We start from the raw sequence: 12,681 nt of genomic DNA, 5'->3' as shown, positions 1-12,681 counted from the left end.
GTGATAGAGCTGTAATGGGGAAATGCAGGAAAGGGATGTCCAGGAAGACTTCCAGGAGAAAGAAGTATTCGTTGAGACCAGAAGAATGAGTAGGAATCAAACATATGTGGGAAGGGGAGAAAGGGAACATTATTCCAGGCAGAGGAAACAGCAACTACAAGGCAGGGGAGGAAAGGCGGCTAGGTGTGGTGGAGAAACTGAAAGAAATGTGGGGGCTGGAGAGCAGAGAGTGAGTTCGAGAAGCACTCAAGACACGGTGGAGAGAAGTATGCAGGACCCAGATGCTGAACAGTCTAGAAAGCCCCAGTATGGTCTGGGGGTTTGTCCTGAGGACAGCAGAATGACTTTTGAGTGTTTGAAGCAGGGTGGTGGTTTGATCAGATTTGCTCTTTGTAAAGATCACTTGAGAGCTCCGTCGAGAATGGTTTGGAGGGAAGTAGCAGTGCCCGCAGTGGAACCAGTTAGGTCAGTGTAGACATCCGGGATGGACGTTGTTAATGGACTAGAGAGGGGGCGGCGAACATCAAGAACGGGGGATGAACGTGAGAGATCCTGTATTTAAGGGGGTAGCATTTACAGGACTTGGCAATGGATTGGATGCGACGTGTGAGGGAGGAATCAGCCATGACCGCCAGGTTTCTGACTTGAAGGAGTCATTCACTGAGCCTGGTGACACAGGAGGTGAGGTGTAGGGGAAGGAGAAGATGGCACAAGGAATACTGATACTTAAGCAACAGGAAGATTAAGAAGGTGAAGGACCCCCAGTTTGGGCTGAGCGGGGCTTGCTGTGCTGGGCACGGAGCCTCGCATGCCTCCTCCGCCTGTTCCTCCGCCTGTTCCTCCGCCTCACCGCCCACGCGGCCAGCTAGCTTGATAACCGACACAAGGATGGTGACCCCTCTCTGCGCTCAGCCCGAGCTCTGCGCATGCCCAGTGGGTGCCGTGGGCCGAGCCTGCGCAGTTGGGGGAATTCGGGCCCTAGGGATCCCCGCTTGCGCCACGCCAGGAGATCCGCGGCGCCAGCAGCGGTACCTTTCCGCGCGTCCCGCCGCCCCTCACTCCCGCCCCTTCCGTGTTTTGGTCGCGCACGGGTTCCGTCAGTCGCAGGGGCGATTGGTTGTTAGAGGGATCCGAGAGCGGCGATTGGCTGTCGTTGGCCGTCGCTCAAGCGCCCTCCCGGAGATGGTGCGAGGTGGGAGGAGAGCAGGAGAGACCCTGGAGCTGACGAGGCTGGTTGACGGTAAGCTGCGGGTTCCGGGCTTGGCCGGGCAGCGTCGGGCTGGGCTTTGGGCTCGCTGCCGAGGCCAGGTTCTTCCCCGGTCGCTTAGGCGAGGCTCCCTCTTGCTGTTCGGCCACGCTGGTCTGCCTGGTGCCTGCAGCGCCTTGACCCCAACATCTACTCGAACCTCCCGTCTGGGGCTTGGCTGCCGCTGAGACACGGTCGCCGCCACGCCTTGGGGGAAGCCTGCGAGGCTGAGAGGGAGAGGTTTACCCGCCGGAAGGGTCTCCTTCCTTCTCTCCGAATTCTACCTGTGCTCCAGGGGCCCGGTCCTCACCGCTTAGGGCAAGTCTTCCCTGTTTCGCCTGCCACTGGGATTTCTCCCTGTCCAGCTTTCCCTCATCCGGCGCTTTGTTTTGGTCGTTGTCTTAACACGTCAGAGTCTTATCTCTTCGACCACATTGTGAGAGTCCTTAGGAGGTTCCGGATCTGGGTCCCTCCTTTCTTGAACACCATTCAGGGTTCATTCGGTGCTTTGCGTTACAATTTATACTCAAGTTTTTGCTGATTGCTTCTTACTATGACTCCCGATGAAAGGAAGGGTTAGGAATCCTTCGGGCTTTCCTTTTGTTGATCTTTTTGTAGCATTCGTGCTTAGATCATCTCATCCTTAGAAGCAGGGATACGAAGAGCCAACACTTGTTGAGTTCTGGCGGTGGGTTATGCTAGGCATTTTGATATCCATCATCTGGTTTAATCCATAAATCAGTTCAATGAGACAGGCATGATTATTCCCATGCTACATGGGAAACCCGGGCTTAAGTAACTTGCCTGAGGTCACATAGCTAGCTAGTAAATGTTGGAACTTTCTAATCAGATCTGTTGAATCCATCATCCACTGCTGTGATATTAGTATCCTGTTTTACATTTAAGGAAACAGGTTCAAAGAAGCTAGGTGATTTGTCTAAAAGTAAAGTAATAAGTTAACAGATTTACTTAAACATTAAAAGAGGTTGTAGTAGGTACGTGGTGGCCCTGCAGTTGGAACTGAACACAGCACAGACCAGGCTTTCTAGGAGGTCACAGCTTATTGGAGGAAACTGACAAAATAGCTACTCAATAAAACATGCTTTGGGTATTGTGTATATGGATATGGTGTCTGTGGGGAGGAAGGAATCAGACATGAAGAGGTAAGACAGGCTGATGTAGGAGGAGACCGGAGCCAAGCTCCCTGGCTTTGAATTCTGTCTCCATCATTTTCTAGCTTTGATCTTGGGTAAATTACTTAACCTATCTGGGCCATTTCCTCATCTGCGAAGTGGGTAATAATGGTACCTACTTCAATAGGGTTGTTGTGTTAATGAGTTTTTATACATATAAGATACTTAAAACAGTGCTTGGCATATAGTAGATAGTTAGGTGTTATATTATTCTAGGCTGAGCAAACTCATTGAGACGGGAAGCTTGAATCCAGGTCTTCTGACAGCTGGTCCGGCGCCCTTTCCTTATACAGGTTGCCTCATTTGCATCCCTTGCCTACAGAAAGAGGAGTGGTGACCAAATAGTCACTTTGTCCTACAGCTTCCCAGGGTAGAAACAAGCAGCGTACAGGGAAAGAAAGTAAAGAATGCCGGGGGATGGTGAAAGAGGGATTCAGGGAGCTTTGCCTAAATTTCAAGTCATTCTAGATATCTAGATAGCCTGCTTCCTGGGCCTTATCCACAGTCTAACAACAGGTATGTGTTTAGAATATTTGTGCTCAGCATTGGGCTGGACACAGTATAGGGACACAGGCGTGATATGGTATCTGCTCAGAAGCAGCTAGTATTGTCCAGTTGGGTAAATGAGAGTAGAACACAAAACAACCATGAGTGACCAAGGGCAGCAGAAAAAATAGGGTTGAGCTTTTCTGATTTCAACTATGCTAGCCATCAAACCGAAAGGCGAGAGTGATTTGAGGGGCAGGGTAGTTTAGGAACGCTTCCTGGGATAGAATCATATCCCCACATTTATTGAGTTTCCCAAGAGTACAAAGCTCTGGGCTAATGCTGGGAATGAGAAGTGAAGAAGAGATGGGCTCTGCCCTGAGAAGCTCCTTGTCTAGGGGACACACATTCTGTTCCATTGTAACAGGTAGTTGGATGGAGGTGTGTACCGAGTGCTGTGGAGGCAGGAGGCGGGGGATATGTCAGCTGTACCTGGGTGAATTGGGAGAGGGTTCACCAAGCAGGGGGCATTTGGGCTTGAAGCAAATGAGTAGAGGTTTCTCAGGCAGAGCGTTTTAGGAGAATGTAGTATGTTTAGGGACAAAGATTACTGACTCAGAGAGAAAGAGGGAATAAATGGATAGGTGTGGGGGGAAGGGCACGACCTTTGGATTAGAATCAGGGCACTCTTACACCAAATGAAGTGAAGTGTGGAAGAGGACTCACCACAGGGCTGACACATGGTAGGCCCTCATGTGTTAGTTCCCTTACCCAGCTCCTGGAGAAGTAAGTTGCCGCCAGTTGGAGAAGAGCCTTGCATGCTGTGCTAAGTGGACTTGATCCTGAAGGTAGTATAGGAGGTTTGGACTGCTATGTCTGACCTAGGAAGGCTTTCCCTACTTCTTCTACCCCCAAATTGTGAAAGTAGTCCACATTTTCTCCTAATAGGGCTTCACTATTAGCCTACCAAGAGCTCAGCAACCGCAAGTAACTCACACCCCAGAGTGTCAAAGGTAGCTGGCTTCTTCTCAGAGGAGAGGCAAAGGCTGTGGATTTGAAAGGGGTTTCTTTGGTAAGCAGTTAGATATAGTAGGTTCTTACAGTTGTAGCTGTGAAAGATGTTATGCATTTTGTGTTTTCTGGGTTTTCTTCCTCAGTGTGTAGTAAAGTTCTTTTTCAGAGTTCCCACCTGTTTCAGGAAGGCCAGCGGGAGCAATGCCCCCGCTCCCTCTCAGGGTACCGCAGTGGGGACAGCAAGAATCAGTGAGAATCCTCAAGGAAGAGGTGACACTCAGGGGACAGAGTCAGGGCCTCTTAGTGTCTTTTCTTCCTCCAGAGATTTTGCTTGCAGTATCATCTCTCATTCTGTGGTTTTTGTTGGTTTGTTTGTTTTATTTTTTTTAATTTTTGGCTGCGTTGGGTCTTCGTTGCTGCTCATGGGCTTTCTCTAGTTGCGGCAAGCGGGGGGGGACACTCTTTGTGGTGCGTGGGCTTCTCATTGCGGTGGCTTCTCTTGTTGCAGAGCACAGGCCCTAGAGCGTGTGGGCTTCAGTAGTTGCAGCGCGTGGGCTCAGTAGTTGTGGTGCAGGGGCTTAGTTGCTCTGCGGCATGTGGGATCTTCCCGGATCAGGGCTCCAACCCATGTCCTCTGCATTAGCAGGCGCATTCTTAACCACTGCGCCACCAGAGAAGTCCCTGTGTTTTGTTTTAACGAGGGAAACTGTTCTTTTATTGTTCCTCAAACTGTTCCTGGAAGCCCCACCAGAACTGGAGTGCTGAGTTAAGAGAGCATATTTCTAGGCCTAACCCAGCCTTCCCGAATCCGAACCTTTAGGGGAGGGGCTGGAAACCTCTGCATTTGTGTGCGTATTAAAGGTTGAGAACCTTTAGTTTTTTTATTCAGCTTTCTTCAACAAATATTTATTACATGCCTAAGTGTGCCTAGCACTGTGTCCACTCAGTATAAACTGGACAGGTAACCGCCTGAAATGGGATCTGCATAGTTGTTCAGAGGATGTTAGGGCAGTGGTGGAGTAAAGCACTGGATAGGTTAGGCAAAGGGAGTTTGTACGGCACTTTGTAAGTCTGGCGGGGGACTTATGATACAGTAAGAAATAAGGAGCTTCTAGGGTCATCTGTGTGCATAGGAAAGAATGTGGACTTTGGAGTCAGCCTCACCTGACCCGACCACACTAGTGTGTGATCTTGGTCAAACCAGTTAACCTCTCCAAGCCTTAGGCCCTTATCTACAAATGAAGTTAAAAATAGTGCTTACCTCATAGGGTGGTGTTGGTAATTAAATGCCACAAGGCAAATAAAGTGCTTAGTAGGTGCTTGGCCTATAGTAAGTGTGAAATTAAAAGCAAAAGGGCTTGTTGTCTCCATTCTGAAGATGAGGGTGTTCAGGAGTAGAAGGGTTAAGTTACTTGTCCAGGGTCGCACAGCTAAGTAGGTGGTGGACAGAGGCGTCTGGATTTGAACCCTGGGTCATTCCCCAAAGCCTTCTTTTTGAACCTGAGCATTGTTCTGCTTCCTGTAGGAGTAATTCCTTCTTGGCGGGTTGCTCTGAAGCTCCTTGAAAAAATGTCTGTTGAAGTTCTTAGCTCAGAGCCTGGCACATGCTCAGTAATGTTAGTTTGTATTCTCCTTTCCCAAGAACAGCAGACAGCTTCCAGGGGTTTAAGGAACTGCTACTCTGTCCTTATTGAAAAATCATGGAGTTTGTCGCGGGCCACTGGAAAGTGTCTCCTGGGTCTAGGCAGGCTGCCCGCCCAGCTGTATACACTCAACAGCACTTGGGTGGAATCCTGGCAGCTGCTGATTTCTTCCTCCCCCTCTAGGGTGAAGGCCATGCCGCCCCCTGGGAAAGTTCCTCGAAAAGAGAACCTGGGGCTGCAGTGTGAGTGGGGGTCCTGCTCCTTTGTGTGCTCAGCCATGGAGGAGTTCTGCGAGCACGTCACTCAGCACCTGCAGCAGCACCTGCAGGGCTCCGGGGAGGAGGAGGAGGAGGAGGAGGAGGAGGAGGAGGAGGAGGAGGACCCGCTGGGTAAGGAAGCAGGACACAGCAGGGGGAAAGAGCTCAAGGGATGGTGGAAAATCTGATTTTCCTTGCTGCAAAGGGGGAAGGCAGCCGGCGAGAGTGTTGGTTTATTTTCCTAATTGTGCTTTTTTTTGGTTTGTTTATAAAAACACTGTAGACTCATTATAGAAAACTCATTCAACAAGGATATATGGAATGAACCTGCCATCAAAAGTCAATTACTGACTTACTGACTTTGGTGAACATTCTTTTTGACCTCTCTCTGCATGTGTATACATAAATTAGATAGATATGATTTTATTTTTTTTTAATTTTTAAATTTTATTTATTTTTTTGCGGTACGCGGGCCTCTCACTGCTGTGGCCTCTCCCGTTGCGGAGCACAGGCTCTGGACGCGCAGGCTCAGCGGCGCTGAGCTCACGGGCCCATCCGCTCCGCGGCATGTGGGATCTTTTCAATTTTTTTTTTTTTTTTTTTTTTTTTTTACTGTGACCACCAGTTAGGAATACATCTTATATCACAGCCCTGTACACAAAAGTTAAAAAATACTAAAAACAATACTTGCCTGTATTAAATTCTCTCTGAATTGTTCTATCTTATTCTCTTAAATTAAAAAAAAGTGTGATTTGCAATCCCCTAAACTGATTTCACTATCCACTAATGGGTCACAACACAGTTTGAAAAACTCTGTTCTACAGAAGGTATAGAGACACCTCTCCTTCCCCCACCTCAAATTCTGTTTTGAGTCTAGTGACTGTGAACTATAACTAATAGCTTCAAAAGTCAAGTAATATTTATACAGAAGAGAAATTAGGGGATTATTGTATTTTTAAAAGTATCTACTTTTCAAAACAAATAAACCCCTATAAAGCAATGGAAATTTGGTGCTTAGACAGATGCTAGAGAGATAGGAAGTGGAATTGAATAGTCCTAGAGAATAGTCCTTCCTAGGAAAGGCCGATCTTGGGCAGAATATGGGGGAAAGAAGGACTTCCGGTTTGACAGGAAGGAGTGGGAGGTGTCTCAGTTTCCTCGGGAACAGCAGAAACTCCGAGCCACTGTAGCAGATGCCAGCCACACCTGCTGTCTCTGAGTCACTGGCACTGGGACATGCACACACTGTCCGCCTGCCTAGACCACACTTCCCCTCCACCTGGTTGCAGTTTAATATTTATACATGTGATTATTTGATGTTTTTATCTCTCTGATTGAAAGCTGTACGAGGACAAAACTGGGACTCTTTTTTTACTCGTCGTTGTATCCCTGGTTCCTGGCACACAGTTAGTGGTCATTAAATACTAGTATTTGCTGAATGAATTCCTGGCATACCAGGTCAGTCCGGCATCCTCACTTGCTGCTAAGTGGACGGAGAGCTTTGGAAAGTATCAGACTCTCCCTTCTAAACCCCTTTTTGCAGAGGAAGAATTCTCCTGCTTGTGGCAGGAGTGCGGCTTTTGTTCTCTGGACAGTTCTGCTGATCTTGTGCGCCACGTCTACTTCCACTGCTACCACACTAAGCTGAAACAGTGCGGGCTGCAGGCCCTGCAGAGCCAGGCCGACCTCAGCCCCTGCGTCCTGGACTTCCAGAGCCGCAACCTCATCCCTGACATCCCTGACCACTTCCTGTGTCTGTGGGAGCACTGTGAGGTCAGCAGGCAGAGCCAGTAATAGGGGTGGAGGGAAGTTGGGGATCTCAACTCAAGATGCCTTGACCCTTTCAGGGATGCCCTGTATTCCTGAGGTTCCCGCTCGTAGCCCTCCTACATTTCTGGGTAGCCCCCTTGCTCAAACTTTCCTATCCGCACCAAGTTAATTTGGGAGCGAGCCGAGAAGCCCCCTTTGGACACCTAGGGGTAAGAGTCCCGCCACCCACCCTCAGTCCTTACCCCAAGTTGCTCCTGGCACAGAGCTCCTTCGACAATCCCGAGTGGTTCTATCGGCATGTGGAAGCGCACAGCCTGTGCTGTGAATACCAGGCAGTCGGCAAGGACAACCACATGGTGCTGTGTGGCTGGAAAGGTAGGGCCACTCTTTAATTTCTGACCTCTAAAGAAACCTTGGGGTTGCTAAGGGGCAGGGCAGCTAGCGGTGGGACCAGTCCTGCAGGGCAAGGTTGGCTGCTGGCTGGAGAGACGTGGGGGTACCAGAGCCTACTCTGAGGGTTTGTAGCTGGACCTGACTGGACCTTCCTTCCCAGGCTGTACATGCACCTTCAAGGACCGCTTTAAGCTTCGAGAGCACCTCCGTAGCCATACCCAGGAGAAGGTGGTGGCCTGCCCCACCTGCGGGGGCATGTTTGCCAACAACACCAAGTTCTTAGATCACATCCGTCGCCAGACCTCGTTGGATCGTAAGTGGTCGGAGAAGGGGCATGGGTGCAGGCTTGGAGTGGGGGTCGGGGGCACATTCCCAGGAGAGGGGACCCCTGAAGGTATCTGCAAGTTGGCTGCATCTACCTTGAGGGCTCAGTCACCTACCACAGTCTCTGCTGATAGAGACTCATTAGACGTTGTTATTCCATGCTTACTGTGTGCCACAGCTCTTATCTCAGTGAATCCCAGCAGCAGCCCCATGAGGTAGGCCTCTTATCCACGCTTTTTGCAGATGAGGAAACTGAGGCTCAGAGAGGTTAAATCACTTACCTGAGATCACACAGCTAGTAAGTGGTCAAGCCAGAATTCTAATTCAGGTTCTCGACTCCAAGTCCCATGCTCTTTCTGTGATACTATGTCCGTCCATAGTTCCCTAAGCTCCCCACTCCTCCTCTGGTGGTTCCCTTCTGCCTGGGATGGTTCCCCTTTCCCAGCTTGCTCTCCTCTCTGTGCCTGTCCACCATCCCTCACAACCCACCCTCTCTTCTGCCCGCCCCACCACAGAGCAACACTTCCAGTGCTCTCACTGTTCCAAGAGATTTGCCACGGAGCGGCTGCTGCGGGACCACATGCGTAACCATGGTGAGTAGCCAGCCACCCCTCTCGTCCCGGCCCACCGTCCAAGCTTCCACTAGCTCTCGGATCACAGCCTCCTCTCTGCTCCTCAGTGAACCACTACAAGTGCCCTCTGTGCGACATGACCTGCCCACTGCCATCCTCCCTCCGAAACCACATGCGCTTTCGCCACAGCGAGGACCGGCCCTTTAAATGTGACTATTGTGACTACAGGTAAAGGGAAACGGGGACTGGAAATCAGAAAACTCGTGTTCTAGGGTCCCCCATGCCCTCTGACCCCTCCTGACCTCTCTTGGCAGCTGCAAGAATCTGATCGACCTCCGGAAGCACCTGGATACCCATAGCAAGGAGCCAGCCTACAGGTGTGATTTCGAGAACTGCACCTTCAGTGCCCGGTCGCTCTGCTCTATCAAGTCCCATTACCGAAAAGTGCATGAAGTGAGTGGGGCTGATGGTGGGGAAGGGCCAGCAGAAGTGTCGGGGAGCCCGGGGTCGGGGGGAAGCTAGCCTCACTCTCCCTCCCCTCCCCCCCAGGGAGACTCAGAGCCGAGGTACAGATGCCACGTGTGTGACAAATGCTTCACAAGGGGCAACAACCTCACCGTGCACCTTCGCAAGAAACACCAGTTCAAGTGGCCCTCAGGGCACCCCCGTTTTCGGTATGCTCCTCCCAGATTCCCACACTTTTTCTTCATACCTTTCAACAATTTAAGAGACCTTGAATTTGATGGTGCTTTGATGTCCACCATCTCCATTTAGGCTCAAGGAACCTCGAGAATAGTGGTGGGGCAAAGATTATTTTTCTGATTTTTGAATCCAAGGCACCACGCCAAAAACAGTAAATGGTGCCAAAAGCCCTGTAGCCGGAACCAGAGTGAGTCCAAGGGTCCTAATCTGTAGCTCCATGGCCTGCTCATAAATCCTTTGACAACACTACTGTCCAGTACAGATAATTCCTCCCTCTCCCCTTCCCTCCCCTCCCTTCCCTTTTTGAGTAATGATCCTTCTTGCCTTTTCTTCTAAATATTCCAATAAAGACCTTTTTTGTCTTTAACCTCCATCACTTAGAATCCCAGAGCTGCTTCTTTCCCCCGTATTTGTCCCTTACCTCGCCAATCTCCAGGCCATTTCTGCCTCCCCCTGCCCTTGTTTGCTGCCCTCTGTGCTCCTCCTTCACCAGGTACAAGGAGCATGAAGACGGCTACATGCGGCTGCAGCTGGTTCGCTATGAGAGTGTAGAGCTGACACAGCAACTGCTGCGGCAGCCACCAGAGGGATCGGGCCTGGGAGCATCACTGAATGAGAGCAGCCTGCAGGGCATCATTCTAGAAACAGTGCCAGGGGAGCCAGGACCCCAGGAAGAGGCTGAAGAGGAAGAGGAAGGTGGGGATGGTGAGGGGACAGCCCTCTCGGCCTCTCAGGACACTTCTAGCCCTGTCATCCACGTGGTGAATCAGACCAGCGCCCAAGGCGAGCGAGAGATTGTCTACTATGTGCTGTCCGAAGCCCCGGGAGAGCCACCTCCAGCCTCTGAGCCCCCCTCTGGGGGCGTCATGGAAGAGCTTCAGGGAGTAGCTGAGGAGCCAGAAGTCCAGATGGTGTGAAGGCTGCAGACCCTGACCATTGCTACCCCAGACCCCAGCTGGGGTTTGAGCCGGGCTGGTGGCAATGCCCCTAGTGGGCAGCCCTTGCCATTGGATGCCTTTAGGAGGGGTGCTGGGAGCAGTGCGGTCCACTCTGGACCCAGCTTGCATCATTCGGCAGACTGAGGGACTTCCCTTTTGTGCCAGACCACATTCTGTGGGGATCCTGAGGAGTTTGGATTCTTTGGGGGGGCACCCTGGTTGTGTGTGTTCTTGTAGAGGGGGCTAGTGTCAGGTTTAACCCTAACCCCCAGACATGCTGGAAGAGTGATTAAAATCCATAGTCAACTCACATCCATTCCTGTCTTTAGGGGTCCTTAGGCCCCGGATGACATGTAACTGATCCCGGCAAGGGCCCTTTCCTCACAACCAGCCAAGGCATTTCCCTCTAAATGGTTCCTCCTACAAGCCCCAAGGACTTTCATGGTCATCCTCAGGGATGGGATTGGAGGCACTGAGTATGTGCGTAACAATTGTTTTTGGTAATAAAAGAAACACTTGGGCCATAACTCACTTCTTCTTCCTTATGTTTGGTGATATTAACTAGATAACGAGGAGATACAGCTGCCCAGAAGAGGAGCTGAATAATTAGGCTCACTCCCCTTTTAGTGACTGGGGTTTGTTTTGTTTTGAACTGTCCTCTTGTTCCCTGCCCCCCTCCCCCACACCCCACCTTTGGTGAAACTTCTCCATTTCTTCTTGGAACATCTACCATCTGTATAGAGGTCCCAGGCATAGGCCAGGAGTGGGCAGTAGAACACTGTAGGACGGACGAGTGGAGCTTGCCAGGAAGCCAGAGCACTCAGGCCGGCCCCACGCTCTGAGTGCTGGTTAGAAGCCAGTGCCTCTGGGTTGGGGGTTCTTTACCTGTGGAGCTGTGGGACTAAGAAGGAGGCTTAGGGTGGAGGGTGGATGTGGAGGCCCTAGGGAATAGCAGGTACTGGGGGTCCAGGAGCCAAGTTAGAAAGTTGTGTATCTGAATGTGCATTTTCCTGAGGAAAGGGGTCTGTATTTTCAGTAGATTCTAAAAGGGGTTGGAACCTTCCTAAACAGGAACCATTTTTTTAGGCCTGTCCAGTCACATCTTAGTGCTGTGTGTCCATTCTTAGGGTCTCTGCCACTCTCAAGAGGTCAAGGAAGTACCCTTAGGGGTCTTGGATGGGCAGGAAGCTGCCCCAAAAGTGTTGTTTTAACACTTTTTAAAAAGGACTAAATGTCTTTTAAAAAGACATTTTTAAAAAGGACTAAATAATTCTTACTACAAAAACTGTGTGCCTATTGCTGAAAGAATTAGGAAAGAGAAGTCTCTTCATTAATTCCGTCAGCCATTTACTGAGTTCTTCCTATAGTCCGGGTTTTGTGACAAGTGCTAAGGATACAAAGATGGATAAACCCAGGCAGGATCTGCCCCGGAGGGACTTGCAGTACAGAGGCGAGGAAAGACCTAAATGAGTGGAGTGAGAGGCCTGTCAGGGTTCGTTGAGGAGGCTCAGAGCAGGAGCTGACAGTATTACTTACCCAAGGGATCAAGAAGGGCTTTGTCAAGGAAACAACTAGAGCTACCATCTACAAAGGGGTGGCCGGTTTATTCGGAGCAGAGGAGGTTAGGTCTGTAAACGAATCTAAAGGGGTACTTTGTGGTCTGCAGCACAGAGGGCAGTGGGTTGTGGAGAGAGACAAGACTGGGAAGGAAGGCAAAGCCGCCCAAAAGGACTGCATCAAGTTTTAGAACGGTGATTCTGCCAGTGATGGGGAATGAGAGAGCAGGCAGATGCAAGTTAGGGGGCTGCTGCAGGAATTCAGGCAAGAAATAATGAGGGCTTTAAGGTCAAGTCAATGTAGATGTTCACTTCGCCTCTGCAAGAGCCCCTTCAAGAAATAGCAATATGTTCTCTAACACCATACATAGAAATAAACAAAATGGTAGCTAATTTTTTTTTTTTTTTTTTTTTTTTTTTTTTGCCGTACGCGGGCCTCTCACTGTTGTGGCCTCTCCCGTTGCGGAGCACAGGCTCCGGACGCGCAGGCTCAGCGGCCGTGGCTCACGGGCCCAGCCGCTCCGTGGCATGTGGGATCTTCCCGGACCGGGGCACGAACCCGTGTCCCCTGCATCGGCAGGCGGACT

The 12,681-nt window shown here is 50.4% G+C and overlaps 1 protein-coding gene across 1 annotated transcript; it reads left to right on the top strand.

Annotated features, from left to right (window-relative positions):
* The first annotated feature begins 1,155 nt into the window (after nucleotides 1–1,155).
* On the top strand, nucleotides 1,156–11,061 carry HINFP (histone H4 transcription factor). The gene is made up of 10 exons (XM_007124208.3): nucleotides 1,156–1,240; nucleotides 5,766–5,971; nucleotides 7,383–7,612; nucleotides 7,873–7,984; nucleotides 8,163–8,315; nucleotides 8,842–8,919; nucleotides 9,006–9,126; nucleotides 9,213–9,351; nucleotides 9,448–9,572; nucleotides 10,094–11,061. The coding sequence occupies exons 2-10, from the start codon at nucleotides 5,776–5,778 to the stop codon at nucleotides 10,515–10,517; spliced, it is 1,578 nt and encodes a 525-aa protein (XP_007124270.2). The 5' UTR covers nucleotides 1,156–1,240; nucleotides 5,766–5,775; the 3' UTR covers nucleotides 10,518–11,061.
* The last annotated feature ends 1,620 nt before the right edge of the window (nucleotides 11,062–12,681 follow it).

Source organism: Physeter macrocephalus, chromosome 16 (assembly GCF_002837175.3).
Source record: "Physeter macrocephalus isolate SW-GA chromosome 16, ASM283717v5, whole genome shotgun sequence".
Lineage (NCBI taxonomy): Eukaryota > Metazoa > Chordata > Mammalia > Artiodactyla > Physeteridae > Physeter > Physeter macrocephalus.
This window is presented reverse-complemented; position numbering and strand designations above follow the sequence as displayed.